Below are 14,937 nucleotides of genomic sequence, written 5' to 3'. Positions count from 1 at the left end.
ATGAGAACTCGGTGCGTCGCCTACGGCGAGGCGGGATTACTTGTACCCTCGAGCGGGGGGAAAGCCAACTGTGTTTTAAAATATGTACATTCAAAGACCCCATACACGCCTTTATTGTGCTTGGTGGGAATAAAGATCACAACTGCGGTGTCTAAGGACACCTGCCATACACGCCTTTATTGCACGTGGTGAGAATGCCCATACTCCTGTAGTTTTCCCCTAAACGAGGGATACGTCGGGAGGCTGTCGAAATTCTGACTGGAAATGCAGAGAACTTAAAAAGAAGATGACTTGGACTAGAACTCAAACAAACAGAACTCAACTTGAACTTGATTGGACCAAAATGACTTGAGCTCAAACTTAAAAGGATTGCTTGGACTTGAACTCAACAAAAACTACAAGAACTTGAACTTGAAAAATTTGAACTTGCTTAATGAATTTGAGTTGAACAACTTTGAAGAGGAACTTGAATATTTGAACTCAAGCAAGAAAATTTAAGTTGGACCACAGGGGACCTGAACAAGACTTGAACAACAAGGAGCTTGAACTTGAAAGTGATACAGGGAACTCGATGTGGATCATAAAGAACTTGACTTGAAAATGATATCAAAACTTCAATGGATTGCTAAGGAATTGTCATTTCAATTTGAATGCAAAATGCTAACCAAAGAAAAGTTAAGTTATTCAAATGTCATGAGAGCTAGTTAAAGAACTCAAGTGAATGTAAATGAATAATTGCAAATAATGACTCATGAATGAACTAAGACTTTTACATGAATGAATTTCAAGCTTTGGCTTGGAATTTCTCTTTGGACAATGACAATTGACTTGTGATGACTACTTCAATTGGAATGCAAATCTTAATGCGCAAAGATTAAGAAGATTGTAAGAATTAATGATCCGATTATAGAGCCATGATGTGGGCATCTGAACCATGCCAAATGACTCGTAACATTGGAGCTAGTTCATCCTTAAGCAACATTCAATGAAAATAACAAGGCATGTGAGCAATATTATAAGACAATAGAAGAACCAAAACTTTTCGTGTGTGAAAAGAAGCCCTTGGTCTCGCATAGGAAGCCCTTGGTGTCGATGACAATCTCGCGTAGAAGCCCTCGGTCTTGATGACAGTCTCGCGTAAGAAGCCTTCAGTCTCGCTCGTCTCATGTAAGCCCTCAATCTCGACGATGGAAACAGACGTTCGCTCGTCTCGCGTAATGGACTCCTCCAAAGAAACCCTCGGTCTCCTGGCCTGCTCGACGTCGGCCGCTTCTCCTATTGGCTCCTTCGACGTAAATGATGAAGACGAAATAACGGAGCCCTAACGCCTCTCGTCTCGCGAGCTTGGAAATGAGAGAGTTGCTCACAAACACAGAACTTAATACAAATGTTTTTTTTTTCATTTTTTTATTTTTCAATTGACACACGTATTCGATACACGTGCCCATTTCAAATTAAATAGTATTTTAATTGGATGTGGCTTTGTTGTATCCGACACGTATCGGTGCCGTATTGGACGCGTATCCGTGTTCTACACGTATCTGATACAACGTGGCTTCATAAATAGGTGTATTGGTATAACATTGATCACTACATGTGAGAGGCCATATATTGGACTCGTTCAAAAGTAGATGAAAGCTCTAAGTGACTTAGTTATTTATCAATGACCATTGAAGCCTGCACATTGGATTCATTCCAAAAGAGTTAATAGATCAGCAGTTATAATTATGTTATAAAACATGTATTGATACTTTTCCCCACAATCCAATTTTTGTTTTCTATATCTCTAAGAAGCATTTGTGTGTCTCCGAAAGGAAGCTACTAGCGGTGGTCAGAATACAAAGGTTACAATCGCACAATCCCATAAGATAAATTGGTCGTAGGCCTTTACATTCTACGCAAGCATGCCAATATGAGAGCAAATGAGATCATACATATGATTAATCATGGAGGATAGTGGCTTTAACCTACACACCTCGATGGATAATAATATATATAACCCAATAATCATGAGATTTCTTCAATTCGATACATTAGCTCAAATAAAGTTTATTTGGGTATCAGTTTCCCAGGGGCGCATGCTCCCGTGGTTTATTGCATCTTAGGTCTTGACTTAAGAATACCCTCGATTAAGGACGCTATATTATTCTCATCGGAGTTTGGCGCATAATGGGATATTTAGGCTCTCCTAATCCAAATGAAGATAGGCTCAATCTGGCTATTCAACATGCACTGATCACACAAGCACTCGGCTTGTCCAAAGAGGAGAAATCAGAAGAGAAGTTATCTTATACCAAGCATGCGTGAGAGAAGGATGGAAGCAGCACCATCAATGTGAAGCGAATGTGTGCGATTTATAGCCTTCGAATAGTGAGAACCTGCCCAATGATAAGGCATGCAACGATATACTTATACCGCCAGCCTTTGATCCTAGATCTACAAAGGGCACACTGTACACTCAGTAATAACACTCACAACCTAACTAATGCAAGATACTACGAGGGGACTTATAATCCAAACCCCACTAGGAATCTAGGTAGCCTCAACCTAGATTTACCACCATGCTTGAAAAGGGGCACAAGCTAAACTCCAACTAGCATATCAAATTCATGAAGTCCGGTCTTATGCATTTATTGAAAGGTTTGATGGAGAAGTATAGAGAGAATACAAGGATCTACATATGATATTTATTGTATGTTAAAGTTCCAAGAGAAGTGCTTTGGAGAGTTCTAGAAAAGAAATGGATTAATAATGCTTATATTCAAGTCATTAAGGACATGTATGTAGGAGTTATTACTTGTGTTCCAAACTTCCAAGTTCCAATACAAGGTGGTTTGACCAAGTATTTTCCTATTTAAGTTGGATTACATCAAGGATCAACTTTAAGCTCATATTTTTTTGCTTTAGTCATGAATCTTTTTACTAGACATCGGCTATATGAATCCTTTTATGTGGAAAGGTTGGATTACTTCCAATGATAGATAAAATTCAAGAGTCTCCTTTGATGGTTTGGTCACAAAAACGTTGGCCTTCCGATGACTCGGTTAGGAGATTTGATCAATGTTAAGAAAGGTAGAGGTAGACCTAAAAATACTATATTAGAAAATATTAAAAATTATAATTTTATTAGATTTAAATGAGAATTTGATTCTTAATAGAACACAATGGAGAAAAAAAGATTCATATAGCCCACCCCATGTTGTGGGATAAAGGCTTGATATTATTGTTATTATGAAGCTGATTTTAGAATTTAAATAGGTTTAAAGGATAAGAGGGAAGCATTGACCTAAAAATTTTTAATTCTGTAAAATATCAACACATCAAAAATAAGCGATCTAATGAGTAACTTGAGTTTTAAGTCAACATGGACTTATCTAGATTCTCACTGGGCTCAACTCAAGCAAACTTTGCTTGACCTAACGAGCGACTCTTAAAAGATGCTTAAATTACATTTATCGAATTATTTCTCTTCATTTTCTAAGTCATTAATTACCGTTTGGTTGCTTGCATTCTCAAAAGAATTAAACAAAATCACAAAAAGGTGAAGAGACCATGCATTGAACCTATTCACACAAAGAAAGGTCAAAGTGACTCAATTAATAATTCTCATTCAAGCTGGGACGTTGGATTCATTCTAAAGGAGATGATAGATCAGCAAGCACAAATTTAAATATGCCATATAACCTGCAAATATATTTTTCCTCGTAAAATATGCAAGTTATGCCATTATCTTAAACCCATGAACTGCACATGAGAACTTCATTCTCATTTAGCTAACGCACACTGCATTGATTAAACCCGATATAATCACTATCATGTCTTCTAGAAAATCTAACTCAATGGATATAATGAGTTCTCATTGTCTTAGTGTTATCCTTAATCATAGGATTTAATCGCATTTTTAAAGTACCCTCTACTTATTATTTCAATCCATGTCTGTAGGAATCATATGTGGAAATGAGCTTCCTCTTGTGAATAATGATGGTAGATTGATGACTTGATCATGAATAGTAATTTTGGGTTTTGTGTTCGGACCAATTAAATTATAATTTTGCGTGAAGATGGCCTTGAAGCACTTAAGTCTTATTATATCCTGATCTGCATCCATTTTACTACCCTATGCATCAATCGGTGGAGGGTTGTGAAAGTCTTCCTAGGGGCTTTAATTCAAGCCTAGAATGAACATTTCCTACGAGCCCCGTTCAGTCCGTTAGTAGTTGTCGCATCTGTTAAAGGTGTTCAAACGAGGTTAGTCTGCCCCTTCATTTACTAATCTTCATGGTTTTAAGCCAAATATATCGGGTTAAATTTATATAAAATTATTTAATCTTACTAATCATATTAATTGTTTACTAAATAATTATCAGAATCTAACAAAAAATGATCCTAAGCTTCACCGATTTTCTAGATAATTGTATTGAAAACATTACATTTTTGAAATCTTTTTTAAAAATAATATATCTTCCTATCTTTATTTATGTTTTCACCGAAGGCATCAAATCTACTATCCAAGATTCTGTTCACTTAAATTTATGCAGCTTATAAATTGCCACATTTATGCACTAAGGATCAATGATTGGTAAAGCTTAATTTGTAGGTTGTAAATCTTGGAATTTTTGGTCTTGATTTGTCAAATTTTGTAGATGAAAGGAGGATAAAAGTAGCAGAGATGGGTGGAGCTCAAGATCTTTTGATAATGTTGGAAACTGCTAGAGATGACAAGACGCGCAAAGAAGCTTTGAAAGCCCTTCTTGCTCTTTCTCACTCTGGTACGCTTCTCTTGTTAATTCGGCAACATTAATCTTGAAAACACTGAAAACATTACATCAGGATATTCTAATCAAATTTTTTGTTTGCCTCACATTCAAAATCATTTGATTTATTCTGAGATGAGTGTAATCAGTATGTAAAATACATTAATCTCAAAATAAATTTGACTCCTCTAAGGCTTCGTTTGGGATGGCTTTTATACTGCTTCTTAAATCAGCTTTTGAGTACAAAAATTTTAACTTTTATGCTAGAAAGTTGTTTTAAGAAGCAGTAAGAAGGCCATCCCAAACGAAGCCTAAGTTCTGACTAAATTTTGATCAAGATGTCCTGGCCCAAAATTTTGCCATAAAGCATGCTTTCTTCCTTTTGCTAATAGTTGATTTTGAATACCCAATCTGAATACTTTAGATTTGATTTTCAATTTCTAATTACAGATGCTGTTGCTGAGATATTGCAACAAGCTAATGCGGCTGCTATTGTTGCTTCTGCTCCAGATTCTGCTGAGTTTGATGAAATTGGTAATTGCAAGTCTAGTTTGTTAAAGCGGTTCAAAGTATTTGAAGATAACCAGTCTCCATCAGAAGTTGCTTTTACTTGATCATTTCGACTGGTTAGCTTCTCAGTTCTCTCCTATTGTGATTTGCCAACTTGGTTTTGTTAATTACTGCATTTTAATTGCAAGCTTTCTGCTTACTGTTCGTTCACATGACAGTCTGAAAGATGAAGAATAGGGACATAATGAACTTGAATTTATACTCTTAGTAGAGGTGACTTGATTAGTACATTATTCCAGCTGTTCATGAGAAAAAATTGCTTCAGGAACTGCTCACATAAATTAATCACCTAATTATGTTTTTAATGATGCGTACTCTAAAAATTTCCCCTATATTCTCATTCTTAATATTACAACAACAACCTCAAGCATTTGTCCCACTACGTGGGGTTTGCTACATGAGTCTTTTTCGCCGTTGTGTCCTATTAAAAGTCAAATTCTTATTTAAATCTAATAAAAAATAACACAATTTTTTAAAAGATTCATGTCATGATTATCCGCTAAGTATGATATTGACCGTCATTTGCTGTAGAAATTATTACGTACGGTCATCAAATTATTTGAAGATGAATCAAGATGCACCATATCATCCAATATATAATATTGGTATACAATAAAATGGTGATGTGACACGTTCTGATTAACCTCCAAGTAACGTCTGTTGATTGCACGTAATAATTTCATCATCTACTAAGGTTAATTTGTGGGATCTGTTCTTTTCATTATTTTTATTCCGTCAGGTTACCTGATGTAGCCCTACGTCAGGTAGCCAATAATATGTCGCCACGTGCTCTTACTCTTTATCGCGCGGCCCGACAACCCGACTCGGACCGAATCCGAGATTACTATGTTCGCGTATTGCTCGGTATTTGCTCCGTTTTGGTCGATTTTGCTCGACAAAAATGAAAAATACCATTATGTGAAGACCAATACTGAGCAATACCGAGTTCTTTTAGGTATTGTTCGGTATTGATCTTCACAGAGCGGTATTTCTCGTTATTGTCAAGCAATATCGAGTAATACCTAGCAATACCGAGCAATACGCGAACATAGTAATCCCGGATTCGGTCCGAGTCGGGTTGTCGGGCCGCGCGGTAAAGAGTAAGAGCACGTGGCGACATATTATTGGCTACCTGACGTAGAGCTACATCAGGTAACCTGACGGAATAAAAATTCGTTTGATTGAGGGTAATGGGAACAAAGAGACAGGGCCCGGGGGGGTGGTGATTAGACTTTTGCCTGATGCAGGCTGCTGCTGGACCCCAAGGGTCCCATTTCTCATGCGATTTCCACCAAGAAAAAAATAAATCTATTGGAAGAATTCTAGATGGTGATTCGGCCTGTCTTAAGTGTCAAATCTTATCACCTATTTTGTTTTGTTTTTTTTTTCGGACCATTAAGCACATAACTCTAATCTAAAACCTATTGATTTAGGGTGAGCTACAAATCTGATTCATTTATTGAGTTTGGGCTCAATCAAAAAATAATTTGATAGGAACATAATCAATAACAGAACTTGTCAAAAATCTCAATCCTAATTTAATCTCACATAAAAAATATTTAAAATGTGACAAATTTGGTCTAAATTTGTTGCTATTAGCCAATTTAGGCGTGTAAGGTCAAAAATAACAAAAAAAATATATAATTTAATAAATTTACTTAGGCGGACTCGAGTCTAATGCATATCCGACCTAAATAATACATTGGATGACTTGGATTCAAAATTTTTATATCGAGTTCAAATAACTCAAAATTTTGTTTGTTCTAATATTGTCACAATACGGCTCGTGATTATAAGTTTTTAGAATTTAATGTTAATAAAGATATATAAATATTATCTTAATTGACTTAAATGTCTTTAAAAAAAAAACTCATGAGTTGGCTTAACTTAATTACACCTTGTAATTACTAGATTCAAATGATTGGTACATTTTCTTTATCGCTGTTCGGCGCTCGCAGTAAATCCTTATAACCATTTGGCACGTTTTGCATGTCTACATACGTGTAACCATTTCTGTCCGGCTGATCAGATCTACAAGGCCATTCCCCATCGAATCCTGACCTCATCGGACGGCTAAAATTGATTCCGCGGCTGTTATACTCTTTTCAGTGGCATTTTCGATAATTTAAAGAAAGATTTGGACAATCGTTTAAGCCCTGATCTATATTACGCTCTTCTTCTATACGTGACTGAAAAGGGACCTCCTGGCCCCTCTAAGCTTTTCAAATTACCCATCTAGCGACTTGGGATCGTCGGCGCTGGAGCTAGGGTTAGGGTTCTACGATTCCTCTCGTTTCCCATCACCGTTTCAGCTTCCTATTCCCTGCAGTAGAACATGAGGGTTCACCCTACCCCGAGGAAGCGGAACATGGCCTTTGGCCCGGCGTCGCCGGCGGTGTCGGCCACCGGCCGGCTCAAGAAGCTCCGTCGACTTCCCCACGTCTTCAGCAAGGTACTTGAGCTTCCATTCTGTGCTGACGCTGACGTCCATGTGGAGGAGGAACCCACCGGTTTCCGGTTCATTGCAACGGCGATCGGCGTCAGTGCCAGCTTTCGCACCCAATTCATCGAGATTCACCCTGGTATTATGAAGCTGGTTGTTCGGAATAATGAAGCAGGCGATGTTGGATTCGAGGAAGAGGAGCTTCAGCTTGATCGATGGAGAGTCCGGCTGCCCGCGTCAACTCGGCCGGCGCTCGCGACGGCCGAGTGTATCCGTGGTGAGCTCATTGTTAGGGTTCCGAAAGGGGCGGGGATAGATGAGGGAGGATAGTTTTTGAAGGTATCTAATGGGAATGTCTCTGGCGGCGGCGTGATTCTGCCGGATTTGTACAGTGAAGAATTGCAGTTTTTCTTCTATATTCCTCTTCCTAAGCGATTCGTCAACCGAAAAACTCATTTTACACTTCAAAATAAAGCAAATCTCTAAAATACAATAACACAGCTCAAATGTTCCAATAATAATAATAATAATAAATCGAACTACCTTTTTTTTACTTTATATTTCTGAGTTGAAATATTTAATATCTTTTTTAGCTTAAAAATGTTACATAACTACAAATTAAAAATATTTTTTCGTTTATTTAAAATTAAGATTATATTGGAGATGTGATGTAATTTTTTATATTGAAAATTAAAACTTCCTTTGATTTTCTTAAAATTAAAAATAATTCCTTTATGATTATAATTTACTTTTTTCAAATTAAAATATCTTTTTTGGTTAAACAATTTTTAACTAACACAATTTCTTTTTTTATTTTAATTTATATTGAATTTTTTTAATATGATAATCGTTTCTAGTAATATTACTTCTTTCAAATTATATCATTTCGATTGTGACCACATACATATGAGGGAAAACAAATCATCGTTATCATAAATAATTAAATACTATTAAATAGCAACTACAATTGAAACAAATCGTTATGAGTTCTATTTTTTACTTTGTAACCAAAGCATAAAAGGAATCCATTGTTATTTAGTTGGCTTGAAAATAAATATAATGTAACAAGAATGTATTATTTTTAAAATATTTTGAAGTTTTTTGAATGAGCGTAAAATAAATGCAAGTTATTATTATTATTATTATTATTGTTATTCACTCCTAATAATTTCTTGATATTTAGAGAATCTTCTATTGAGTATAAGGGATAATCAATGGTATATTTTTGTTTTGATGTAATGTAAGAATTTAAGTCATTAATGGTGGAGCATCTATTAATGAAAATTTTAGGTCCATTGACAAGCAAGAAAGGGAGAATTATGGTAGACCAAAGCATCATGGATAGAAGAATAAGATTCTTTTGCATTTATAGCCCCTACTTTACATAATGGTGATAATGCCCTCATTTTTCTTATTCAATAAAGAGTTGCTTGGTTTGAGGAATTTTGTGTATACAAATCTTTCAAATGCAAGAATTTTAAAAATTTAGCTGTTTAGTTTGATGAAATAAATTTAAATGAAGTTGAAACTTATCCTTTAATTTATTTTTTGGAGTATTATGAAATCAACTGTTATGACCAATTTTCAAATGCAACTCACATCTTTCTACTCCCAGTCGTAAGCCATCGCTACTGCCACCAGTTGTTTCCTGGTAACACCTACTGCCACAACTATGTCATTATCACTACTTGATCAATTATAATATTTTTATACGTATACATCAATGTTGTGTTTGTCGAATTTTAAGTTTTTAATAATCACATGTTAAATTTTAAAGCCTAGCTTTTTTTTTCCCCTATAAAGAAAATATGATACATAAGATTTTGTTGTAACATTAAAGAAGTTTTGAGAAATTTAAATATATTTTGGCTATCTTAAATTATTTTTTTATAATAGTCGTGACACCATCTTATTTGGTATCTATGAAATTAGAGATATAATTCTTCATAATAAAACTACACTTAAATAACAAAATATGTAGTCATCAATTGAGTGAATTTCTCTGAAATTCTTGTATATTTGTATGTATTGATATTCTTTTTCTCATTTTATATTGTTTTTTGTTCTTTGTATTTGAATAAAATTTCCCTATTTGCCATCATCTTTAACCTCCCATAGCATTTTAGGGGAGCTTAGACAACCATCAAAGCATATTAGATTTTATTGAGCAAAATAAATAGTATTTTGCTTTATTTTGTCTATATCCATAGTTATAGTCTTTGCACATACCATCTTCTCTTGTATCATTGTATTATCTTTCTAGGTTAGGATGTGAAAGAATATTGAGGGAATAATTTAAAGAATTATTATTTTATTTAATTGAATAACACATAAGATGGTAAAGTCAGTGGAAATAGAGGGTGACCAAAGTGATTTTTATTGATTAAAAATAAAATAAAAAGTTTAAATATTTAAACACATGTCATGATTATGGTTATTAATGTCTAATAATTTAGTTATATTTATCTTTTAAATTTACTTATTTTATCTAATAGTTTAATTATATTAAAAGATAACAAGAGAGATCTAAAATACATAACACATAATAAAATGTGTCAATTCGAATACAAACAGATCAAGATATTCGCATTGTTTTTCTCCTTGTATTGCATTTGTCTATGAAGCTATCACTATTGCTGACTAATTTTACTTCATAACAAAGAGGAGCAAAATTTGAAGAGAACTAGGACAAATTTTTAAAGAATATTGTAATAATTCAAATATGTGAAATAAATTTTCTTAATAAATATGAAAATTCTGAAGTATAGCGCTTTGACACACACACACGCTTCTAAACCATAGTAGAGCTGGCAAAATGATATGTTAATTTATAATATTCTGAAAATTTTGAATAGGCACCTAAAAATTTGGGAGACTTCTGGCATAACTGGATATCTTATCTACACATGCTTTAATTCCTCACTTATGTAATGCATATGCATCATTGTACATTTCATGACTTTTTAGAGCATTGTTTTTGAATGAAAAGTGTACTTTGGATTCTATGCTTGAGCCTAATGTGAACGTACATTTACTCTATACTACTCTGTTATATTATGGCTTTGTGTTGAAAATACTTTGTTATTATGTTCTTATTCTATTATGTACCAACCTAAAGTAGGTAGGAGGTGATAAAAATGGAGTTATAAGTATGTATTAATATATGTGCATTTCTACATCCATATTAGAATGTGAGTTTAGCCTATCATGTTTTCACGCTCTACAAATTTATTATGGAACATGAGAATATGATATGCTAAACTCACATGCTAATATGGATGTAGAAATGTAAAATTAAACAAACGTTTAGTACTAATATTTTAACATTAAAAAATAATCAAACATTTATTACTAATGCAAAATTAATTTTTAAAAAAATAATCATAGCAAAGTCACCTGTTAAACGGACGATTGGTACTTGACTCGAGACTTCACATATTTAAAAAAATAATGATATTTTTTTTTATAATTATTAATCATACCTAACTTTAAAACTTCCCCAGAGAACTATGCTGCAAAAAGATAATTACAGGTGGTTTGCTTCTGCAAAATGCATGATTCAAGCAACAGTCAAGTCTATGAGGAGATAAGATGCTCATCCATGGTGGCAAGCTAAAGTTGTTCAAAGAAGGTAAAATTTAGGGCACAATTGATGGGATAATATCAGTTTAAAGCACAAAGCAGATTCTGATTCAGACAGCTCAAGTTCTTAAAAACAAACCAATATTTCATTCTATTATGTGCTTATTGGGCAGATCTAAATAAAGCTCATAAAGGAAACAAAATAAATATATGCAAGTTGGGGAGAAGGATTAGCATATTGCTAATTGAGATTGCAGAATATGAAGAATATATTCCATTGTTTTGTGATTGGTTTATTGATCACTTAAAGGATTTATTAAGAAGAAATTATTAAAAGCATTACTCTAATCAAGCAACTAAGATTTAAAAGTATTTATCTAAATTTTATTTATTCATTAATGCTTTGCAAATGATTCTTCATTGATTACATCACTAGCCTTTCTCATTCTCTTCTATTTAATCTAATTATTAAGCATCTTGTTATGGTATTTTTAGAGATGATTAAGGTTTTGTTTGGGACGACTTTCTTACTGCTTCTTAAAGCTGCTTTCTAGTACAAAAATTAGAATTTTGTACTAAAAACCTGTTTTAAGAAGTAATAAGAAAGCAATCCGAAACGAAGCCGAATAGTGCATGCGATAAGTTTTCAATAATTGGAAATAGTTAGATAATAATATAAGTGAGATAATACAGCAAATCTTGGGTATAACTTAATTTAGAATTTGCAGGCTTAAATTTTAGTTTGGGGTTTAGAGTTTTTTTTTTTTTAGTTAATACAGACAAGCGTCAGTTTCACCTCTCCTAGGTTGATATAGATTTGACCACTTCTCCATTTTCTTTGAATTAATTTGATCGTTTGTAGATTAAAGCCTTGTTTGGGATGACTTTTTTACTGCTTCTTAAAATGACTTTTTAGTATAAAAATTATAATTTTTGTACTAAAAAGCTGTTTTATGAAGCTGCAAGAAAGCCTCCCCAAATGAAGCCTAAGTTAATTCAAGACCCCTTGTTTTAGCCGATAGCTTCACACTTTAGAGTTACCAGCTTGGCTTCGCCAATCATTCTCTCTTTGATCAACTCCAATCACCTTCCAATAGGCTTCTTACCACAATCCAGGCCCATAAAAAGTTGTCATCTTGATCTATTGCTGATTGCTCGGCATATATATTAGTTGTCAGCAAGTGTGTCGTCTCCTTAGCAATTTCGTCGCCTTGATCACTTCATTCCCATATGCCATATATCCAACTATAATTTTCCTAGCTGTAGCCTTGGGGCCCTCTTCATGATGTGAGATTATTGGGTTCAGACACCGGACACAGCTTACGTTTGGTACTTCAGAGTACCGAGCTCGGTACAATACTGCTTGGTACCGAGCTCAATACCGAGTAGGAGGTGATGTGGCATATTTTCATTGGGCTCTGAACGACGTCCGGTGTCCGAACCCAATAATTTTCACTTCATGATAGCTTCATTCCACTGGCCTTATAAACAACTTGGCAACCTACAGCTACCGATTTTGCTTGTTCTGTTTGGCCTAAAATCTCCTTAGAGTTCTTTTGTGTTGATTTATAGTGTTCCTTCTCGGCCTTGACGAGTTGTCTCATGGCGAGTTGTAGCTAGCCTCCACTGTCACAGAACTCAAATTTATCAACAATTCAAGTTCAATTTGTGTTGCTTTATAGTCTGATAATTGACAAGGGAAATATTTGATGTAGGTTTTTAAGGGCCATTAGATCAACCTACATGGGATTCTATGATATTTAGATGCCTTGTCCTCACATTGGGGAGTAGAGGGCATCATAAAGAGGCAGAGCAATATATAATCGGTTTTGAGTGCGAGGCTAAAAACTAACAAGTTGACACTCATAAATGATTGAGAGTATATATATTTGATGAATCTCAAATAACTCAAATTCTAAAGTAGCTAAGGTAGTCCTAAGAACTAAGGTAGGGTTGGGAAGCTATTAATTTAATCCAACTAGCAAAGCGGGCTGGGCAAATTATTATGTGCGAATGCCGAATGCCGTCCAGAGACCAACCAGAATACGCCACATGAACCGGCTCGGTACCACAGCTCGATATTGTGCTCGGTACTGATGACGTTACACATTCTGATTGATCTTCAAATGATAAATTGCGTTCGGCGTCCATACAAAATAATTTCTCTTATCCATGAGGGTTACTGAGGAGAGATGAGAACTCAGTACAACCAATATTACTCCATCAAAATCATGATAGAGTAGAGACGGGTAGAAGATGATAAATGCTAAAAATTAAGATACAACATATTTAAATGATTTGACCATTTTGAACCATTGCCTACTTCGGTTAGATTCAAATTTCATTTGGGACAGCTTTCTTACAACTTAAATTAACTTTTAAATATAAATTTTTTTTGAAGTAATTATTGATCATTATTTTATAATTACTTGCAAGTTTATTAATATTCTAGTTATTTTAGATGGTCAGATAAAAATATATAGCAAATGATAAACCTGATGAAATGTATTTTAATGGAGATTCTTTTGAAAAAATATAAACTCCTTCCACTTATAGTAATTTGAAAGTTAGGTTTGCTTTCTTTAGCTGATATGATAAAAAATGTTAATATTTTAGCTGTTTTATTTGATGTAAACTATTTCTTTTAAAAATATTGATTTTTTATTGGATGGAAAAAGAATATATAATAAAATATTATTTTTATAGAATAGAACATTATAATTCAATTTTAACAAAAAATAAACTCAGCCAGCTTCGGTTGAAAATGTATTTCACCGCAAACAATCGGTCTTGTCACCACCAACCACCACTACCACCTTCCATCTTGATACTTTACACTTTATTAATCTTACTTCATGCTAAAAAATAAATGAATAAATAAATAAATAACCAACTTATTTTTTATACTCATCCAAACACCTCTTAAAAAATTTCATTTCCATTGCATTCCTTTTGCATTATATGTATATATATTCATTTTAGCCAGCCAAGCAATCCCTTAATGAATCAAATAATGTCTATAGATATTTTACAATGAGCCCTTAATTAAATTATCAAATACTTGGTTAATACCCATAAGGTTGTAATTAGTTCAAATTTTTATTTTATTTCAGATAACTTTCTTGCTGTTTTTTAAAAAACAACTTTTTAATAAAAAAAAAAAAATTTTATACTAAAAAATTGCTTTAAAAAACATCAAAAAATTTGTGAATGACTTTCATCACTCCATTTATCAGTTGAACTCACTTCATTGAATTGAGAAAATTTGCTACAATAAGGGAAGAAAAGTTATATTTTCTCTTTCTTTCAGTTTTTAAAATAATGCTACAATGAATGGTGAAAAGAGAAAAAGCTACAGAAAAAATTACGAACAAAACAACCATGCGATGGATGACAAAAGTTTACAAGAGGATTTGTAGTAATTATGAATCTGGATCAGTTGATTTATGCAAGCCCAACTCCTCAGCTACAAGTCTAAGAAGCACTTGCACTAGCTCTCTTATTCTGGATTCCCTGCAACAAACAAATAATCTCATAAAGGAGATGGTAATCTACCAAAAACCAACAAGAGTCTCGAAATGGCTCATG

The 14,937-nt window shown here is 33.8% G+C and overlaps 3 protein-coding genes across 8 annotated transcripts in view; 2 read left to right on the top strand and 1 right to left on the bottom strand.

The window, feature by feature from the left end:
• The window catches only part of LOC110112453, a 9,394-nt gene extending 3,789 nt beyond the window's left edge, over positions 1 to 5,605 (top strand). The window contains exons 2-3 of the mRNA XM_020844683.2: positions 4,644 to 4,769; positions 5,205 to 5,605. Coding sequence (XP_020700342.2) covers positions 4,670 to 4,769; positions 5,205 to 5,368 — 264 coding nt within the window. The 5' untranslated portion in view covers positions 4,644 to 4,669 and the 3' untranslated portion in view covers positions 5,369 to 5,605. The remainder of the gene's footprint in view (positions 1 to 4,643; positions 4,770 to 5,204) is intronic.
• A 1,847-nt stretch (positions 5,606 to 7,452) lies between these two features.
• On the top strand, positions 7,453 to 8,210 carry LOC110112451. Its single transcript, XM_020844679.2, has one exon. It carries the CDS (start codon positions 7,660 to 7,662, stop codon positions 8,095 to 8,097), a length of 438 nt encoding a protein of 145 aa, XP_020700338.2. The 5' UTR covers positions 7,453 to 7,659; the 3' UTR covers positions 8,098 to 8,210.
• A 6,371-nt stretch (positions 8,211 to 14,581) lies between these two features.
• LOC110112452 (protein MON2 homolog) overlaps positions 14,582 to 14,937 on the bottom strand; it is a gene marked incomplete at its 5' end in the record, with an annotated part of 74,652 nt that continues 74,296 nt past the window's right edge. For 5 of the 6 annotated variants that reach the window (XM_028698322.1, XM_028698323.1, XM_028698324.1 and 2 more), the window contains 1 exon segment: positions 14,624 to 14,862. In XM_028698322.1, coding sequence (XP_028554155.1) covers positions 14,772 to 14,862 — 91 coding nt within the window. 6 annotated transcript variants of the gene reach the window in all.

Source organism: Dendrobium catenatum, unplaced genomic scaffold (genome assembly GCF_001605985.2).
Source record: "Dendrobium catenatum unplaced genomic scaffold, ASM160598v2 fragScaff_scaffold_1063, whole genome shotgun sequence".
Taxonomy (NCBI): domain Eukaryota; kingdom Viridiplantae; phylum Streptophyta; class Magnoliopsida; order Asparagales; family Orchidaceae; genus Dendrobium; species Dendrobium catenatum.
The sequence above is the reverse complement of the archived record's forward strand: the minus strand, read 5'-3'. Positions and strand labels throughout refer to the sequence as shown.